Source organism: Peromyscus leucopus, chromosome 12 (genome assembly GCF_004664715.2).
Source record: "Peromyscus leucopus breed LL Stock chromosome 12, UCI_PerLeu_2.1, whole genome shotgun sequence".
Classification (NCBI taxonomy): domain Eukaryota; kingdom Metazoa; phylum Chordata; class Mammalia; order Rodentia; family Cricetidae; genus Peromyscus; species Peromyscus leucopus.
The window spans coordinates 73,441,237-73,462,589 of record NC_051073.1 but is presented as its reverse complement, the minus strand read 5'-3'; the positions used below and the strand labels follow the sequence as shown (position 1 = coordinate 73,462,589).

Below are 21,353 nucleotides of genomic sequence, written 5' to 3'. Positions count from 1 at the left end.
CAAGCCAAGGTAAGAGCAGCCATTTCACTTGGGCAAGTCAGAGACGTGCCATGCACCGTTCATGAGTATTGAATTCAGCAGCATGAATTCGTGTTAATAGCAACAATCTGATGTGAACGTTTAAAACCCACACGATGTCACCACACCCTCCCTGCAGCTCTGAAAAAGAAGTGGAGCAGTCCTAACAGTGCTGCAGTAAAGACGGTCTTCACGGGTAAGGATGGGCTCCTGTGTGTAGGATCTGCTGTGCTTCACAGTGCTCTGAAAAATACATGCCCACCAGGGGGGAAAATCCAAGTACAAAGAAAGCACAAAGGGAACACCTAACCCTTCTTCCTACTTTACACATTTAGTCCGGGCTCTTGGCTTAGGTTTGAAGAAACCTTATACATAATCGTGTGTGTGTGAGTGTGCATGTGTATGTGTATGTGTATATATGCAGACATATGCTGCTTAAACCACAAATAAAAGCATGCTGCACACACAATTCTCAAGTGCTTTTCTCAGTTAACAGTGGACCTTGACAGATTCTTCCACACATGTATCTCTGGCTCCACTTCATCATTTAATTACATTAACTGCAAAGTGTTACATGTGCGAAGGCACTTGTTTAACCAAACCTCCATTGTAGGATGCCTATTTCTAATTGTCATTATTTTCTATTTCCCACAATATTGTGATATATCATTATATGCAGATATTTGTGTGTAAACACAATTCTGTGTACAAGATGAATTATTACAAGTAGCACCTGTTAACAGAAGCAAGCAAGTGCAAACAAGAAACCAGTATATCTACAGAAGAGACAAGAAAATACCTATAAATTAAGTGCTTAGTGATTAGAAGATGCTAAACATTATCACCGAGTTAGGAGCAGAGTAACGATGGAGAGAGGAAGGAAAGGAGGAGGGAGCAAGAGAGAAAAGAGAAGAAGAAAAGGAAACCTAACATATCCTCTGGGACAGAACGATAGAAGACTGAGAGAATTAAAAAAAAATGGGAAGGGGAGAAAAAGGAAAAGAAATCACACAAATAAGGCTGAAAAAGGCAAGATAAGAGAAAAAGAGATGGTTTCTCTTGCATAAGCCTAAGGCACTCAATAGATTTGAGACATGCACGATTTCATAGACAAGCTTGGATACCACATGATTGAGATGAGTATTTGAGCCCTTATTTTAACATAGCAACCGCACAAGGAAGAGAATCTCCCAAAAAGGAAGATTCCACAGTACACCTGGTTTCCTCTCTTTCATTCCTGACCTCCTCGACAGGGAAATGGTCACACTGTGTCATACAAACAAAGTATGTCTCTCTTTGAAAGATCCTGGTTTTAAAAACAGAGATTTAGGCCTAAGTTTTCCTGCCTTCTTGAAGTTTCTTTGGCTCAATCAGGGCTACTCTAATATGCCATCTAATATAAGACACAGCCAACAACTCACCTCTCCCAAAGTGTTAGGATTTGAATGCCACGACACAAATTGACTCATGTTTTGTCCGTTAATGCGTCAGGGGTTTCCTTATATGAAGTCCATTCAGAGTCCATAGGTAGCAGGGTTCTGCGAAACTGAAAACCTCAAAAATGTCAATGCACATATCTAGGTTACCACTTGAATCCAATTCATTATGGATAGCAGCTACGCCATATGAACACTTAGATATGCAGTTTAGCAGATATGACTCTGAACATGGTTGAAGTGGCCAAGACTATATGAAAACAGTAATACTGCCCTAGAAGATCTCAAATTTTAAATGTCTTTTTTTTTTTTTTTTACCATATTTAAGAGTGGCACAGAAACAGCATATAAAATGGGGTGAGTGGAATGCCAGTACTGTCCAGGAATAGGGAAAAGAAGGTATAAATGTAGAAAAACATAAACTTAACTACAAAAAGGTATTTGCATGTTTACTTTTGGAGTTTTCAACTGACTTGAAGAAAAGCTTAGGTTTAAAATCTAAAGGTGCTTACTAGTTTCTTCTGTAAAACACAACCATGCAACGTAAGTTCCTGGTCTCCTACTCCATTCTATCCAATCTAATGATGAAATTCGGGACCTCTCAAGACCGGCCTTTCAGATAGCCCATGCACAGTCACCTCACTGGGACTGCACGTAGGTGGCGACTCTTGCCGAGATCTGATTACACAGCACTATGTGTCATCTGTGCTGTATTCCATTTGATAGCCCAAACAAGGTGGTTACAGTACTTGTTTTTTGTGGGGTGCATGCTCACTCTTCATTACACCTAGTAGTGTTTTTAACAAAGGAAACACTTTAATCTTCGCGGGTTTTTTTTGGGGGGGGCGCGGGGGGGGACTGCTACAATCGCTCCTTTATGTCTACACACAGCAGGTGTATTTCTCATTCCCATCACGAAGCTGTGATCTGTTTCCTGTGTGTCACACTCCTTCCTGAACTCTCTCCATTGCCCCCCAGTAACATCAGGGACAGTTCCAGCCATCTAGCCCATGTGCCCAGCCACCGCTTCACATACAGCCTCCTTCAAGAATCTTTCAAATGTTGGTTGCTAACATAAGAAGTCTTTAAGAAAAAGAAAGCTTACACCGCTGAAAAGAAAGAATTTATAACACCAGCTACCAGCACCGTGCGACTACAGCGGCTTATTTATTATTCATATTATTAATAACCTCCCTGGGATCGCACCCCAGGAAGTTCTTTCCCAGAAAAGTAAAGGTTGCCGCAGGAAGCCAGATAAGCGCCTTACCCTTTCCACCAAGAGACTAGTGCCCGTTTGTAAATTTCACTAACTTTAAAAAAACAAAGGCGTCCTGACTTTCTTCTGCACCCGCATCACAGGGCCGGGAGTGGGCAAGCAAGTCGCGGTGCATTCGGAGGCTGGATGCTGACACCCGGGATGTCACCAGCCCTTCCTTCCCTGCCCGCGGCGTCTACCACCCGCCAGGCACCGGCCTCCAGAAGACCCGGGTCGCTGTCCCCTACGGCATCACGGGCTGACTGAGCAAGTGGGCAGCGAGCCTAACGGAGCGCGGCGGCCGCCCCAGACGCCGCGTCGCCAGCACCCGCGAGCGCCGCCAGGTTCCTAGAAGACTTACTTCCTCAAGGTTCTCGGCCCGATGCCGAGTCCGCTCGCCCGCAAGCCTCGCTCGCACAGCCTTCCTCCGACAGCGCCGGACACCCGCCCCAGCGCGCAGGCGCCGCCTCCGTCGCCACAACTTCCGCGTGCGACGTCACTTCCGAGCCCCTCTGCTCCGCCGCGGGTCCCCGAGGTTAGGTGTTAGCTTGCGGGTCCTGGGCTGCGTGACCCGGGCCCTCTTTTTTTTTTTTTTTACAGATGCTCTTCCGTGCTTAAACCCACCGCTCCGATCCACATTAGCGGGCGTCTGGACGAAATCCCAGCACCTTTGAGGCTTTCAGATGCCCCGGCTGGGTGTCGGCCTCGGAGACTGCGCTCGCTGGCTGCAATGCTGCCCGGATCACTTCTGAGGGTGTTGGTGTTACATGGGCAAGTTACTTTACCTCCATGAGCCTGACCCAACTGTGAAAAACATGAGTACCCACAACCTGGGGCTGGTGTTACTTGAGATGACGCATAGAAAGTTCCAGCATACTGCAAGGAACATTAAACTGTTACTTTTTTCCTAATGATAAACTCTCCTGTTCCGCACTGGCACACGTGTGAATACTTTTTGTTCAGGGGTTAGCTGATGATACTGGCCACCTTCCCCTTTGGAACTGGATGTAACTTATAAAAATTGGAACCAACTTGAAGCCTAATTGAAAACAACTGCTGAATTACCGTGCTAAGTGCGAGGGAGAAACTCGGGCTGTGCCCTGAAAGAGTGGACATACTCATCAATAACGAGGTTGTGTGTGTGTGTGTGTGTGTGTGTGTGTAGGCAAACCTCATAATTGACCCAGAAGTGAGGAGAGCTCTGTCTTTTTTTTGTTGTTGTTTGTTTTTTGTTTTTCGAGACAGGGTTTCTCTGTGTAGCTTTGCGCCTTTCCTAGAACTCACTTGGTAGCCCAGACTGGCCTTGAACTCACAAAGATCTGCCTGGCTCTGCCTCCCGAGTGCTGGGATTAAAGGCGTGCGCCACCACCGCCCGGCTGCTCTGTCTTCTTTTTTAACTGGCTGAATAGGAACAAATTGCAGACCGACACAGTTCTAGAAGGCAAGCAGACTCTGAATGTACTGCACGGTTTCATTTACTCTTTTGTAATTCAAAGAAACGTCTCAATTTCTACTTTAGAAAGACGACAAAGCTAGTCTTTCATAACACTATTAGTAGTTTTGAAATGTGGGTGATGGGTCAGTGTTCCAAATAACCAAGAACCCCTCACAGACAGTTAAGAGCTTCCATGTGGGTGCTGGGAATCAAACCCTGGTTGTCTGGAAGAGCAGTCAGTGCTCTTAACTGATGAGCCACCTTTCTAGCCCCAATTAGCTGGTTTTGAATAAAACATATGATACTCCATTACATGAGTGGCATGGATGGGCCTTATCCAAGTGATGGAGGCCTTCAGAGGAAAAAGGTTGAGGTAGGTGTCCTGAGGAAGTGGGAATTCTGCCTCCAGGTGTCTATCCACCTTTGGATTTGAGCTATAGGACCAACTCTCATGGATTGCCAAGCTCCTGGTGTACCCTGGAGATCTCAGGGTTGCTAGCCCACACAGTTGTGTTATCCAGTTGCTCAGAATGAATCCATGTTAACAGCCATATGACCTTAAATAAATCACATCACCTCTCTAGGCCCTGGGTTATTTTTTTTAAATCTTTCCTGAACAAACACTATGATACTCTAAGTTATGGGGAAGATAAGTAAATTTACCACGGTGACCACTAGATGACAGGAGGTAAAGTCAATCTGTCTTTGTTTCTCTCTGGCCCCTCCCCCATCCCAGCTCTCCTTTGACCTACTAAACTATTACCTACAATGATGACATTTGAGTGCCCTGAGACTTTGGGAGCTGATAGGTCTTAAACATTTGCTGAATGAGTAAAAAGTAAATAAATTCCAGGGATAGTTCTGAGCTCTTCTGTTCACCTCTAGTGCCCTTACCTTTTACCTATTAAAATACCTCTTTAGCTGGGCGGCATGGCACACACCTTTAATCCCAGCACTTGGGAGGCAGGGCCAGGCTTATCTCTGAGTTCAAGGCCAGTCTGGTCTACAGAGCAAGATCACCAAAACTACACAGAGAAACCCTGTCTTGAAAAACAACAACAACAACAACAACAAGCCGGGCGGTGGTGGCACACGCCTTTAATCCCAGCACTCGGGAGGCAGAGCCAGGCAGATCTCTGTGAGTTCAAGGCCAGCCTGGGCTACCAAGTGAGCTCCAGGAAAGGCACAAAGCTACACAGAGAAACCCTGTCTCGAAAAACCAAAAAAAAACCAACAACAACAAAAAAAAACTCTTTAAAAAAATATGGTGGCAGGTATAGTTTGGAAAGAGACAATAGGCTGGAGTGGGGAGGAGAATGGAGGAAAAGCCATGATGTCACCTTCATTTGCTTGTTTTACAACCTCCTCTATATGACCTGAGGTTTGAGGGTGGCCTCAAACCCTTGATGATCCTCCAGCCTCAGCATCCTGAGTATTGACCAGGATTATTTTGTGTTCAGCAAAGTCCATGTCAAAACACCATAGTCTTGTGAGTGAAATTACTATAAAACACACTCAGGAGGGTAACAATGGTCAGCGGTCACATGCTGATACTGTTTTACTGTGTTCTTATTTTTGATGCACACTTGAAAACTTACATAATGCAGAGTTAAGATGAGAAGGATCATTAGTGACCCATGAGTATTTTCCTTCTTTTCAGTAAGGCTGAGTTGTATTCTTTGCCTGGCAGATGGAGCTTTCCAGTAGACAGAGATCTCAAGATGGGAAGAAAGAGCCACCCCTGTTCTTCCCATAGACAGAGACCTGCATGGGCCAGCAGGTAAAAATTCAGTATTTTCCATAAGGTTCACCATTTACCCTCTGGGCATTGGAGCAGTTCCAGTGCTTACAACAATTTCTCCGAAGCATTAATGAACCTGAGAAGCCTTCGAAAACTGGGGAGTCAAGGCAGTGCAGTCGCTACAGTGAAATAATGTTCTTAAGCAAAGGGGAGGCATGCAGATGGTGTGCAGTGCTTACCCAAGAGGAATGATAGCCTATGAAGTAGCAGAGCACCTCATAAAACAAAGTGAGTAAAATATGAAGGATATGGCAGTTCATTCCAATGATCAAAAGACTATCAAATAGTCAAGCAGTCTATGAACAGCAACATGTAGAACCTATTTAATCGGCAAATTACACATCCTCAGACTCAGCCAATATGGAACCCGTGCATATAGACAATCTGTACCGCCAGGCAAAAAAGATCAACATGCTACCATCTAGCTGTATCCTTAGGCTCACAGCGTGTAACATTATAGAACGACTAATTGATAGGACAGTGGCTGTTGTTGAGGAACCAGCAGCGTCAGCACTGGGTGAACCTGATAGTAACTGCCCTTTGACCTTCATCCTCTAAATGCCTCACTTGCCTCGTGCTGGTCCTGACCCTGTTGAGGAGCCAACTCCAAACAGCCAAGCAGCTTATTAGATTTACATAGACCCTTGCACCAACACTCCACTGTGAGAGGCACAGCAGAAAGTTCTGTGCTCAACTAAAATAAAAATGCAGAGGCGCCCTGGCCGGTGACTGACTCCTCTAAGATGGAGAGGACAAAGTACCTCAAGCTGGCTCCAAATGTGCTTGTTATCTCCCCCTGCTCCAAGCGGGTGGGGTGTAATAGGACCACTCAGTGCTATTAAACCTTGAACTCTACCTGTTCAAATTCCTAGGATACTGCGGCGGTGTTTTCTCCTAGATACCAGTATCTGAAGGGAAACAAAACTGAAGCTACTGCTTCTTATAGGCAAAGAGACCTGGGCTGGCCAGACTTCTGCCAACAGAACACTCTAGGAGACTTGGGGACTAGTTAGAGTCTACAGATTAGGCATGGCTTTAGAGGCAGCAGATAGAGATTCCTGTTGCTTGTCACTTGCTCCCATGAGGCTGTTGTCATCACTGGCACCTGAAGGTGTGCCTTGGGTGATTGGCTGGCTGTCCTTGACTTGTGGGCTACAATTACTGGGATGACTCTGACCCCTGCTTGTTCCTGGAACTTCCAGGGCACTAAACATTTTCTACTAGCTAGACCCTTTCTTAATTTCAAGAAGTAAAAAAAAAAAAAAAAAAAAAAAAAAAAAAAAAAAAAGTCTTAAAATAATATTTAGTCGTTGTTAAAACTTGGGAGACATCAGTGAAGATGTACACGTGTGTTTTTGTTTTGTTTTGTTTTCTTGTCAACCTGCACAGTGTTCTGGCTACTTGGTGGGCTTTGGCAACCATGAGAAACACGAACATTTGGGAGGACCCTGTCCAGGCTGAGCTTTGAGAGGGAAGAGACAAGGCATGGTTTATTGTTACTATCCAGCCTATGTCCAGCCCATAATAGGTACGCAGTCCATGGACGAACTATGAGAAATCCCAGCCCTTCAACGGGACAGAACCAGAGAGGGATGAGCAGACAGGACACTCAGGACTTCGTGCCCGGGCAGATGGCTGTTTGGGGAACCTGTTGTTGACTTCGGTGGTGAAACCCCCGCAGCTTACCTTTGGCCATTTCCTCTGCCCGCCCAGGAGGATCACCCTCCCTGGAGCTCAGCCAACCTTGCCCAGCAGGTGGTGCCGAGGGCAGGAGGAGGCGGCGGCGGCGGCTCCCATTGGTCCAGCGGGTACCACGCCTCTCGGGGCGGCCCAGAAAAGGAGCCCGGGCTGCTCCAGACGTCAGAGGTGCAGGATACCCTGAGAAAATGGCTGAGTATCTGAGGCTGCCTCAGTCCCTGGCGCTGATCCGCCTCCGCAACCCTCCGGTCAACGCAATCAGGTAACCGCGCCGGGCCAGGGGTGTGGCGGGTCTGGGTGGGTCTCCTGTCCCCTGCTAACCTCACAGCGCGCAACGTTCTGGTTCTGGCAGGCCAGGAGCCTAGGACAGAGGTGTGGCTTCCTGCAACCCTCCTGCCGGCTTGCAGCCCCAGGCTTTCTGTGTGAAGCCCAAAGCTATAGTAGAAAAACAGAGTAGGGTCCCCAAGCATGTCAACGCTCCCCATCAGAGCGGGTCTACTGAATAGCATTTTCTGAAAAGCTGAAGTTTTGTTTACTTCACCTGCGATGCCCTCCTGTACAATGCACTTAATACATTACTTTTAAAAGTGAGATCTGTTGTCTTTTTGGAATATGATGACGTTCATTTACCTTGTTAATTCCATGTCACTGGTGAACAGAGTATAATTCTATGTTAGCCTCAGGAGACGTCTCCGGTATGCAGACTGGAAGTGGTGGGCCGGATCACGTCCGATACTGTGTAACATTTCACTGAGATGTTGCTAAAATCCCTTCCCTAGGAAAGACTTGCGGCCCAAAGGACAACCCTAGGTGCAGTTCCGGCCAAGTTCACTCGGAGGGGGACCAATGAGTTTATTAGGCTAACTTTCAGAACAGTTAGGGGAGCTAGGAGGAGAAGCATAGGTGACCCCAGAGCAGCCACCCTGGAAGCAGCCTTCCCCAGCAAAGAGGATGAGTGCCGCTTGGTTATGTAGGAGTCCCCTTCCATAATCCGTCCCTATCTATATCCCGTAGTTCTTCCTAGAGACCCAAGGGTGCAAATAGAGCAGAGAGGGGTGGCTGGGTATTCAGTGACCTGCTGGCCCCCTCCCTCCGTCCACAAGCCCAGCTTTGAGGATCTTTGGTAAACAGGTCCAAACTGAGAATGCTCCTGTGCAGCAGGTGTGAGCAGAGAGGGCGTCTGGGACGGACCAAATAAATCATTCCACTCAAGTCCAGTTTGGTAGATTAGTGAGCTTATTGGGGTTCGTTACGAGAATACAGGTGCTTCCAAAGCGACTGAACCACTCGGCAGCCCACCCCAGCATACGGCTCGTGAAAACCTCATCCCGGGAGACCACCACACCCCCTCACAGCCGCTTCTGCTCCTGTAACCTGGAAGGGGTGGTGGTGGTGAATCTTGCAACTCTCTGAGCTTCCTGAGCATCTTAAACATCGGTAAATTTGTTCAGCTTCCAGCGCCTTGTCAGTTTCTTTAGTTTCCTGAATCTTAGCCTTTTCCTCCTTCCAGGAGGAACGCTTCAACCCCAAGGAAGTCGCTGTATAACAGCAGAGTAAATCACGTGAAAACAGGCTATTTGGTGAGAATCCCCATCACAAGCTGCTGGAGCAAAACAAACAGATGCCAGATTGGCACACACCTGGAATGACAGCGTTCAGGAGCCTGAGGCAGGAGGAAGCGTTGATCTATTCAGACCCTGTCTCAAAAAAAAAAAAAAAATACAGGAAAGAGGAGACATGTTAATTTTAACTGAGACTTTAAACCACACTGCCATTAGATTTTATTTTTAAATTTTTTAATTATTTTTATTTTATTTTATGTGTATGGGTATTTTACCTGAATGTATGTCTGTGCACCACATGCATGCCAGGTGCCCACAGAGGTCAAATTTTTAATCCTTATTATAATATTGTAATGTTGGAGACACAGTCTTACTGTGTAGTCCTGGCTGACCTGGAACTAGCTATGTGAACTAGACTGGCCTCGAACTCACAGAGATCCACCAGCCTCTGCCTACCAAGTATTAGGATTAAAGGTGTGTGCTACCATAACTGGCATAATATATTACCATATTTATTTTAATGTGAAAGATGGCACTAATACATATGCAGTATATATTGATATAATAATACAATATAGCATGCAGAAATAAAAACCACACACAAAAATATCCACTCACTGGCCATTGAGGGGGGGGGTGGAAGCAAAATACTGATCATGTCAACTTACTTCACTCTTGATCTCAGCCCAGAACCAGGAAGTGGGCTCCGCACGTGTTTTTACAAAGAAAAATAAGCCATATGATTCCCTGTCCATTTGGGGTGTTCGGATTCTGATAGGATTACCAGATAGACAGATTCTGCTGAGCTTTCTGCTCATATTAAGGCACTGTGTCCATCAAGAGGAGAGGGGAAATGTCTCAGTCTCATGTCCACAATCCTTCTGGTACTATTTGATATGTTTCTAGCCTTTAACCTGCTCAGTTCCTCCCCAGCCCGGAGAAATGTAAGTCTCTAACTGAAATGGGGATTGTAAGTGACTTCACCGTCGCCGCCCTCCTGGCATCTCTGAGCAGCCTTTGCTCAGTCCCCGACAGCAGCCCCCTTTCTCAGCATCTGCTTCAGACTTGTGATTGCTCACCAACATTAACAGCTTCCTTGCTTTTTTACCTTAGTTTTTTTTTTTTTTTTTTTTTTTTTTTTTTGGCCTCCCTCCCTGCCTTCCTTTTTTCTGATTTTATGCAGGAAGCTATCATCTCTTTCTACATGACTGAGGTACGATGGCTTGTCTAATTCTCTTTGTCTCCAACCAGTTAAAATCCTTCGTTGCTGATGGAGGCAGCCACGTATTCCTCCATTCTTGGAAGTCACAGCTTCTTCTTAAGTATAGAACATGGCTGATTAGCTTAACCTGTCTTACAGAACGATGGTTTTCAACATTTTCTATTACTATAATCTACCTAGTTTAAAAAAAAAATTAAATTAAGTGCATAAAACTTGAAGATGCATACATGCCTGCACAATGTAGAACTGAAAGAATTTTCTGAAACCTATTCTGTCTTTACATGTTATAGATTTTGGAAAATTCTAGTTTTACTTCTGTGTCTTCATTTGGAAAATAAACTGGTTGTGGATCACAAGTTGGATTTAATAAGCTTTGGTTTAAGTAACAACAGCAAAAATTTCAGTAGGGAAATCGTGCTGAGGTCGAAGAAGCTCTTCAGGTTAAGGCGGCATGCACAAAACGTTATCTCTGTGTTCATATATGAGTATGGAAGCCAGTGGCTGACTTCAAGTCTCCCCTGGTGGCTCCCCACTCCTTCATCAAGGCCCAGTCCCTCCACTGAACTTAGAGCTCACCAGCAGGGCTAGTCTGGTTAGCTAGCTTGCTCCTAGGATCCTGTCTCCTGGTCACCACACCCACCCAGCATTTACATAGGTTCTAGTCTCCAGACATCATGCTTGCTGCTCTTGTGGCAAGTACTTTGACTACTGAGCCTTTTTCTCAGCCGGTGAATGCTATCATCATCCTATTTCTGAGTTTTTTCAAGGGTCTGCAAGAACACAGATAAAAGAGGAAAGTTGGGTTGGAATGGGAGAAGTCCCTGTCTTCTCCCAGCACTGACTGGGATGATTCTGGCTCAATGTGAGAATCTCTTAAAAGGAGCCAGCCCTTAGTCATATCAGCCAACCATGGATGGAAAGTGTCCTCTTATCCAGGATGCTTAGATCTCTGCTGCACACACATCTTTTTTCTTCTTGTATAAAAACTATTAACAAAAATTTCCACATTATGGGATATTATAAATAGTTTAGAATTATAATTTATATGCAGAAAAAAGGCTTTTGCATTAGGGACTTGAGCATATGAGGAATTTGGAATTCTGGGAGGGATAAAAAGTCTTAGGACCGCCGGGCGTTGGTGGCGCACACCTTTAATCCCAGCACTCGGGAGGCAGAGCCAGGCGGATCTCTGTGAGTTCAAGGCCAGCCTGGGCTACCAAGTGAGTTCCAGGAAAGGAGCAAAGCTACACAGGAGAAACCCTGTCTCGAAAAACAAAAAACAAAAAAACAAAAAAAAAAAAGTCTTAGGACCAATTTCCCACATATACCAAGGAGCAATTACATGTAATTTTTGGACTTGTAAATGTAATGTAATGCTTTTTAATCTGTTTCATTATCAGATTGGGTTTCCAATTAACCAGTCGAAAGCCAGAAGTTTTGATTTCCTCTAGGTTAAAGAGTGGAAAGTAACTAGGGGAAAGGTAACTATTGTACACAAGGGCAAGCATCCCCAGTATTCCCTGAGGTCAAATGCTCTGTCTAGAAGCTGGTTCTTTGAGGACCTTCCCCTTGACAGCTAATTCACTAAGTGTACAGATAACTGACTTAACAACAAACAAACATTTTTCTTTCCTTTCTTCCTCCCTCCTTAACCCTTTTCTATTTCTGTTTTTTTGTTTGTTTGTTTGTTTGTTTTGTATGAAGTTACCTTTTCCTCGATAAGTGAGACATGCTGATTGGAATGACTGATTTTTTGAAAGAAGTAGTTTAACTCCTTCATTGCTAGATTAGCCAGCCACATTTGCTTCTCTTCACAGCCCTGTTTCTTTCTTTCTTTCTTTCTTTCTTTCTTTCTTTCTTTCTTTCTTTCTTTCTTTCTTTCTTTCTTTCTTTCTTTCTTTCTTTTTTTTTTTTGTTTTTCGAGACAGGGTTTCTCTGTGTAGCTTTGAGCCTTTCCTGGAACTCACTCTGTAGACCAGGCTGGCCTTGAACTCACAGAGATCCACCTGGCTCTGCCTCCCGAGTGCTGGGATTAAAGGCGTGTGCCACCAACGCCCGGCGCAGCCCTGTTTCTAAGTGCACAGTATAGAGGATTTCTAGCCCTGCTTCTGAAACAGCCATCTTGGCCTCTTTTCTTCCGTAATTCATATAGTAAGAAACTTCATGTTTTACGTTGGAACTGAAGACACACAATCATAACTGAAAACTTGGTGTTTTGAAGCCAAACTTTCCCCTACAGGCTACTTGGGCATGTGTTATTGTGTTTCTGTTTTTGAAAAAATGCTGATAGTGTTGAGATGAGGCTTAACTTGATAAGTATTTTTTGTTTTTAATCTAATTTTTTGGTTTTTCGAGACAGAGTTTCTCTGTGTAGCCCTGGCTGTCCTGGAACTCTCTTTGTAGACCAGGCTGGCCTCAAACTCACAGAGATCAACCTCCTAAGTGCTGGGATTAAAGGCCAGCCCCTCCACGCCTGGCTGGTTTTTTGTTTTTTTTTTTTTTTAACTGTTGAAAATGAAGAGCCAGCTGTGGTCAAAGAAGCTGAAACACCAGTGGGCACTGGGGAAATGTTCCCTCACTCTGTCCCCACCCAGTGGGCGCTCCTCTCCTCTCTCTGTCCTCTCCTCCTGACAGTGTGTGGTTCTGAAGACACACTTGTTCTAGCTGCTGGGGTCTTAACAGGGCTGCAAAGCTGCGGAGCTGCCGCCTGAATCTTTAAAGCTGCAGAGTTCCTCCGGGAACACAGGAGAGGCTTGACCCCATGTCTAAAAGTTACCTTTTCCCCAGTTACTTTTCTCCCCTTCACCTAGGGAAAACCAAACAAAGCCGGTTTCCTTTTCCAGGTTTTCCTCTTTATGAACTTTCCCCCAAATTACCAAGAACATAAATAAAAAGTGGAGACGCTAGGTAAAGTGGGAAGAATCTCACCCTGGAGTGGTACTCACTGAGGTTGTTTGGGCCCAGTTGGGGGATCACACTTTACCTGGAAGGAAAAAGCCCCAGCCCTTTTAATTCCACATCTGCCATTCAGCCAACCCTGGGTGGGAAAATGTAGTCACATCCACCATGGAAGTTTCCCAAATGAACACAGATTATTTTCCCTTGTCATTATTCTTTGAGTAATGTAGCTCAACAAATATTTACATAGCGTTTCCAGATTATGGGCTGTTGTAAGTAGTCTAGAGATGATGTGTGTGTACATATGAACACTATCTCATTTTCTATGAGGGACTTCACTATCTGAGGATTTAGGTTCCGTGGGGGAGAGGGTCACCAGGAACCTGTTTCCCACAGATGCAGAGGGAAATGCTTATGCTTTGTGGACTTGTGAATATTATGTAACAGTTCTCAAGCTGTGTCATGATCCGATTGCTAATTAACCAGTCAAAAGCCAGGGTTGGTTTTTTTTTTTTTCTCCAGGTCCAAGGGTAAAAAGTAACAGGGGAAAGGTAACTCATAAACATGCTTACTGGACTAGTTTGGGGAATTACCCAGAGAAATAGTTTAATTCTTTCATTGAGTATAGCCAGACTGTTTGCTTGAGTTCCATTGGGTGTTGGCGTGCAAATTTAGCACCAGGTTGCTTACCAGGCCTGGCCCTGGGAACAGTGGCTTTCATCCGCCCGCCCGCCTGCCCGCCCTGCCCCTGAAATCCACATGTTTAAAAACTTCATGTTTTACTTTAGAACTGAAGACACACACACTGATGCACTACTGATTCCAGTTTTGTGAAACAAATCCACCTTTAGAGATTAGTTTGGACTGTCTGATTTTCTTTTCTGTTTGGAGAAAAAAAAATACTGGTTCTTAAGCCTCAAACTTGATTTGATGAACTTCAATTTCAATTTAAAAAAAAAAAAATGTTCACAGGGGAAACACCTGATATGGCCAGGAAAAGCTGTCTTTTCCCGAAGACTCCTTGTCTCCCACAACCCCAATCCCTCCGCCCCCACTCCTCACCCCTGCCCCATGGTCATTTCCTTCAAGCTGTGGCAGCCTCAGCTCCTATATCTAGTACCGAAGTTTTTCCTACAGCAGCTCACCCTTTTTCTTTATTTCCGGTTTTTAAGTTTTTCAGTGTTACCCGATACATACATGAACAGAGAGATGTGGTTGGAACAGGAAAGTCAGCCTCTTCATGGCACCAACTGAGGTGACCTTTCATTGTTGTGAGGGGCTGCTGGTGTTGTTTACTTTGGATTTTTGAAACAAAGAGTGCACTCTATAATGCAGGCTGGCCTTGAACTTGCAACAATCCTCCTGCCTCAAGCATTCAAGTGCTCAGATTACAATTGTGAGCCACCACTGACTGCCATTCTTTACCCAAAAGGAAAATGCAGTGGCCTTCTGTATCCCTGAGTCTCCCATCTGCCATTCAGCCAACACAGATTAAAAAAAAAAATAACTATACCCAAGGTATCTGAGGCCCTAATAAACCCAGAGGCTTTCTCTCTGTTTATGCATAATCACCTTCCCCAGGACACTTCCAATGCTGAGTAGTCTAGAGATGGCAGTGGCCATAGGTTTCATGCAGCTGATCCCCTCTTTTCCTGTAACAGACCTCCACATGTAGGGATTTTCATAATCCAGAATGGGTCTGGAAGGGTGCCCACATTGACTGCATGAACTGTGGTGTAATGGCTCAGAATCTGTTTTCATGATCAGATTTCATTTCTGATTAACCAATTAAAAACAAGAGGTTAAAAGATAGAAAGTATGTAGGTAAAAGATAATTACCCCTCGAAGGGAAAAGCCTCAACTTTATTCCCTAAGGACTTTGTTCTTATGTTTTAAGATGTTTTCTTACCACTTGTATTAAGGAACGTGACTTACCACATTTTAGCTTGTTTACCAAGTGAAATATATTCCCAGTTTTTCTTTGTTTTATACTTTTATTCTTTCTTGTGGGAAATTATCTTTCTAGCTTACCGACCCCCCCCCCCCCTTATTAAGACAAGGTCTCAGTATGTAGCACTGGCTGGCCTCAAGTCTACAGATCCACTACCTTCTGTCTCCCAAGTCCTGAGATTTAAGGTGAGAGCCACCGCAATTGCCTACTGAGCTTTTATTTGAATAATTCTTTTTCCCCTCTCCCCCCAAAATATTATAAATCCTTAGTTGCTGGCTTAGCCAAACTTCTTTCTATTCCAATGAAAGTCTAGAGTCTCTGGAGAAGAAGGGTATTCCTACGCATTTCCCCAGATCAACGCCTTTCACATCTCTAAATCCTCCACCCTCGTGAGAGGAGACCCTATATTTTACCTAGCAACTACAAACACATATATACAAATGCATAGCTGAAAAGAAAGTTTCTTCACATTAGAACCTAACCTCATATGTTTGCCATGTTTTATATTCTTTCTTTTTGACAATTGAACACATTTGATTTGATAAACTTTAGGTGTTTTCTGTTTGGGTTTTTGTTCTTGTCATTGTTTTAATAGCTCTAGAGGAAGGAAGGGCTTGTTTAGTGAGTCAGACGACAGCTCATGTCTTCTCAGAGTCCATTCTCCTGGCTGGGAGACAGACCATGGTCCCCCTCAACTGGCCCTGCTCAAGCTCTGTCGTTTGCAGATACTTTTTTTTTTTTCTGTTTTCAGAATGAACAGTCATGAATAAGAGATGAGGGGATGATGTGAAGTCCCAGCCCTCTCTCTCCTCAGTGACTCCCAGGACAGGGATGTGCAGAAGGGAATAGTTTGGCCTTGGGTTCCATACCTGCCATTTACCCACAGATAGAAAGCAGTTGAGCCCCAGTGAGGATGTCACCTTTTCTTTCTATCTTGTCATTATGCCATAAATCGTGTGCCATGAGCTATGCAGCGTGTCTATTTTGTGGTTTGTTGTAAGTCGTTTGGAAATGATGTTTTGTACGGGGTATGTGAGAGCACTGAAGGGTTTTATCTGCCAGCCTGGAACATGGGGGGGGGGGGTTCTGTTGTGCTGGGGGCAGTGGGTCCAGAAGCAATTCCACCCAGACAGTGAAGGAAACTGCTCGCTCCTTTTGGACCTCTCAGTATTATGTAATGGCTCATACTCTGTTTATTTGATTTCCTATTAATAAGTCAGGAGCAGGAGGTTTTGCTTAATTGTGTCTAGGCAAAAAGTAACTGGGTGAAAGGTACTTATCACTCATGCATAAGGGTAGGTAGGTATCTACTGTGTTCCATGAATTTTTGTCTTGTTGGTCTCAGCACATCTTTTGTAACAGTTTGGTTTTTCCATTTGGTTTGAAATGTTCACATTGTACACATAACAGTGAAGATTCTACATGGTAGCGGCATATACTTATCAGGTAACTCTGTGCTTGTGATAGCATGTATAATTTTCTGGTAACTAATTTTTCATCATCAAAGTTAGAGGGCAGTTGCCAGGCAGTGGTGGCGCACGCCTTTAATCCCAGCACTCGGGAGGCAGAGCCAGGCGGATCTCTGTGAATTCGAGGCCAGCCTGGTCTACAGAGCGAGATCCAGAACAGGCTCCAAAACAATACAGAGAAACCCTGTCAAAAAAAAAAAAAAAAAAAAAAGTTAGAGCGCAGTGGAGGAAAGTAATAGTTGCTTTGAAAGTGCGTTTATTTTATCAGCTCGGCACTTAATTGAGAGTAGACATTTTATCTATTGAGCAAATGGTAAAAGTTCTGTGGTGAGAACCTGTGTTGTTTTATCTATCATCAGTTAAAGAAAATCTCTAAGATCATAGAAATTTAATTTTGACTAATCCACTTCATGGACTTGTTTTCTTTCAGCCCAGCTGTCATAAGGGGGATAGGAGAAGGACTCCAGAAAGCCCGGTCAGACTACACGATTAAAGCCATCATCATCTGTGGATCAGATAGCTACTTCTGCTCAGGTGAGTACTGTCTAAGTCTTTCCCATTACCTCTAGAACTATGCCCAGACTAGTGCATCGGCTGTCCCTGTGGGTAAAAAGTGAGGGTAATGAACAAGGCATTAGAGTGGGAGAGAAAAGCATCATGGGGGAAGGGACACATCTCTCCCAAGAGAGATCTAGACAGGATTGTGGCCTAGACAGACTGAGCCTTTGAAGAACATCCAGCCTTGAGGGCCAACAGCTACGGCCATAAACTTGCTGTGTATCTGCTCTGCATACGTCCTAGCCTGTTTGATATCCTTACCTCATTTTCTCTGCCTATGGAGTAGGAGCTTAATTTGTAGCTGAAGGAGGTCGCGTGGGATTAAATGAGATGTCTTGGCTGAGCATTTTTTTTTTAAATGCTGAATGCCGTTTATTGAAGGAGGGAGGAGGTCTTAAATACAGCTTACAGCACAATGGGAGAACCCCAGAGGGCAGAAGTTCGCTACCAATGTTTTACAATCTTGCATCTAAGCTGGTAACGACCATTATGCAGGATACACAGACAAGGAACTTCCCTTAAGCATTCAGGAGGGTGGAACCTGGGAGGGAATTAGCATAGGGAGGATATCAAGGTCAAGGTCAGCAAGCAAGACAACAGATACCCAAAACGGGGGCCAGGGTCCTACACGTCCCCCTTTAACTAATAAGTGAGCTTCTGACTTAGGTTGTGTGGGATGTCAGCAGGTCACCTTACCTGTCATGGAGATGCCTGCCCAGGCCACACAGGCGCTCTGTCTTAGGTTGGTGAGCACCCCCCAGGCATTACCCATCTTTGAATACTCATTATCATACAGGCTCAATTGTGTGTGAGCTGCAGTGTTAACTGCTGCCAAAGATCTCAAAGTGGCGCTGGGCTTGCAGTCTGTGTGTTTGACACAGAAAAGACCAACAGAAGTTCTAACCCACCCATAGCCAGTAGGCTAAAGGCAACAGCCATTCCCTTCCTTAATGAGCCTTACTGCAAATTGGAGTCCTTGTAAGATGGTATCCCAAAAGCAAATGGAACTTGAGTTTATAAGTTTATAATTTTCAAAGCCAATCAAAATGTATATAACTATTGAATTAAATTTATCATGCCCAATAGAATGAAAGATTAACTAACTGTGGTAGCTACTTTTGCTGCCAGGATCTCCACTGTGCTAACTGTAGTAACCAATTATGAAATGGTAATCCCAGAAACAGTAGCAGTGGTGGCCGCCACTGCTATAACAGCAACGACAGCAGCAGCAATGTCAAATTCTCTTCTGGAGCATGTGGACAACCGCCAACGCCCATTTTTCTTGATCCCAGCACAACTTAATCTGGCAGTTCTGCAAAAGAACAACTAAGAACCATAAAGAAAAAACAGGCAGCTCACAAGGAACATAACTAATGGGCTTATAATGGCTACATTTAGGCTTATAAATTTTAAAGGTATCTTCAAAGGGGGCTAAATGAATTACAGGAGGCCAATAAATGTTGCACAGAGCCACTCCTGAAAAGTAGGTACTACACCAACTTGAAGAGGATTGTGAAAATGAAAAGACTTAGCGGGCATGCTACTGTTAACAAATGGAGGTCAGTGACTTCAGGGTTATCCTTAATCTCCAAGGTGTCTGGATAACACGGTCTCAAACATACTTGAAAAAGCAGTTACCATACATTACCTTCTGGAGAATCCAACCGCATGGCTACAGTTCCTAGGCTTATGTTAATGCTTGCCAAAGCTGGCCATATTGGACTCTCAATCCCCATTGGCATCAGAAGGGGAGAGTTTTTCACGAAGGCCCGATAGGTCTCTGCCATGTTGGGCTTCAGCATTGGCTGAGCATTCGTGTCAGTGTCTGGACCCAGAACAAGTTCAGGAAGCATTACCATTTTATTCACACTTGAAGTGGAGTTCATTTTCCTTCAGACAGTGCCCCCTCCACGGGACCCTGGCACTGCTCTCGTGGGTCACTGTGTGACAGTGACAGCATGACCAAAGGGTCTGAAGTGTTGGATCTTTCAGTGTGGTTCGTAGAGCCTCTTTCTTTCCCTGCCCTGAAAATGAATATATTGAACCCTTTGATGGAAGTCACATGGAGATGAGGGCCCTGGGAACTCACCAGACCACAGGTATTTATTGTTTGTAAATGATAACCTGAAAATACCCCATTGTTAGAGTCAGGATAAGAGACAGTATAAAAATACTGACCACAGTAGTCACTGCTTGCCCTGCCTGATTATTTACTAATTAAAACAAAATGGTAATGATCTTATATGCATTTTAATGCTCAGCAGATCCAGATGAAGAAGGCTGAGGAAGAGACAGGTTAAAATAACACACCAACATTAAACCAGCTATGAAGTGGCTTTCTCACTAGAATCTGAAGCTTGAACACCCACAATGATGATCTGAGAACTCAATTTTCAGCTGGGCAATGGTGGCGCACGTCTTTAGTCCCAGCACTCAGGAGGCAGAGCCAGGCAGATCTCTGTGAGTTCAAGGCCAGCCTGGTCTACAGAGTGAGATCCAGGACAGGCACACTGAAATCTCCTAAGACATTCAAGTCACTTAAGATAAACATTGAAACCAGAGGGTAAATAGCGTGGTCTGGCACAAATCTGTTTACACGTTTGTGGGACTACTAAAAATCCAGCCGTCTCAAGCTTCATCTCTGTGTGATGATATTTAGGTGGTCCTTTGTTTTTTGTTGTTGTTTTTTGTTTTTGTACAGGTTTTAAATTTTTTATAATTCCTGTATCATTTTTATAATCCACAAAGACAAGCTATGTTAATTTTTGAATTTTTGAATTTTTAAGAAATCTATCAGGGACTGGAGAGATGGATCAGTGTCTAAGAGCACTGGCTGTTCTTGCAGAGGGTGAGATGGCCATGTAGCCCTCTTTAACTCCAGTTCCTGGGAATCCAAGGTTCTCTTCTGGCCTTCACAGGTACTGCAGGCATGTGGTACACAGACACAAAATGCAGACGAAATCCCCATACCCCTAAAATAAAATTAAGTAAGTCATTTAAAAATTCTTTCAGGAGACCAGGACTGATCCTGGGTACACGCACTGGCTTTTTAGAGCCCATTCCATATGGTGCCATGCCTTACTCAGCCTTGATGCAGTGTGGAGGGGCTTAGGTCCCTACCTGGTGTGCCAGACTGGGTTGACTCCCCAAGGGAGGCCTTACCCTCTAGGAGGAGGGGATGGGGGTAGAATAGGGATAGGTGGAGGGAAGCAAGAGAAGGGCAGGAGGAGGAACAGGGGTTGGTATGTAAAAGGAATGAATTTTTTTTTAAATAAAAAATTATTTTAAAAATGCTTTTAGGAAATATATAGAGACTAAGTTGGTTATGGACATAACTCGTAAATAGTCTGCATTTAACTATGGCATTTTACACTGTAATGGCTTTTGCTCTTAGTGAAGAAAAGGTGACATTCTTAAAAACTAGGTTGGTGAAGAGTGAGAGGGCCTGACTCTCAAAATGGTCGACTTAGTAAAGAACTAGTTCTTTTTTCTGGGCTCTTCAGTTTCCCCAAAGTTGAAGCTGCTCACTACCCAATGGGAACGCAGAATGTGGAAGGTGATATGGTTCCTGGTCAAGATTTGATTTTTCTCTCATTTCCTTCTGTCTACAGTCTGAGGCTGAAGTGCCTCTCAGCCCCAAGGCATCTGAGCCTTCTAAGACTGGCTGTGTCCCCTGGTGTTCGTGACAAAGACCCAGTCCTTCTGAACCAACTCCTCTTGTCCCTGTGTCTTTAGGTGCAGATATCCATAGCTTCAGCGCTCCCTCCTCTGGCCTCAGATTGGGAGACACGGTCGATGAATTACAGAGATACCAGAAGCCAGTAGTGGCTGCTATCCAAGGTGTGGCTCTTGGAGGAGGACTAGAGCTGGCCCTGGGCTGTCACTACCGGATTGCCAGTGCAGAGGTAAGAGACTCCTAGGGATGGGTTGGGGTGGGGCTTGTCTTCAGTGCAAACTCTAAAGGTGGGCGAGGCCTGGGCCTGATGGCTTTGAACTGCTGGCTTACCGGTGACGGTCCTGTGCCATCTTGGGTACTGGCTCAACTGTTTG

The 21,353-nt window shown here is 44.7% G+C and overlaps 2 protein-coding genes across 2 annotated transcripts in view; one reads left to right on the top strand and one right to left on the bottom strand.

Annotated features, from left to right (window-relative positions):
- The window catches only part of Map3k13 (mitogen-activated protein kinase kinase kinase 13), a 183,750-nt gene extending 180,594 nt beyond the window's left edge, over positions 1-3,156 (bottom strand). The window contains exons 1-2 of the mRNA XM_028858767.2: positions 3,071-3,156; positions 1,440-1,564 (exon numbers count right to left, since the gene is read on the bottom strand). The gene's annotated coding sequence lies outside the window, so the exon portion shown is untranslated. The remainder of the gene's footprint in view (positions 1-1,439; positions 1,565-3,070) is intronic.
- Positions 3,157-5,834: 2,678 nt separating this feature from the next.
- The window catches only part of Ehhadh (enoyl-CoA hydratase and 3-hydroxyacyl CoA dehydrogenase), a 31,957-nt gene continuing 16,438 nt past the window's right edge, over positions 5,835-21,353 (top strand). Inside the window, exons 1-4 of the mRNA XM_028858771.2 lie at positions 5,835-5,924; positions 7,659-7,905; positions 17,176-17,279; positions 21,039-21,208. Coding sequence (XP_028714604.1) covers positions 7,832-7,905; positions 17,176-17,279; positions 21,039-21,208 — 348 coding nt within the window. The 5' untranslated portion in view covers positions 5,835-5,924; positions 7,659-7,831. The remainder of the gene's footprint in view (positions 5,925-7,658; positions 7,906-17,175; positions 17,280-21,038; positions 21,209-21,353) is intronic.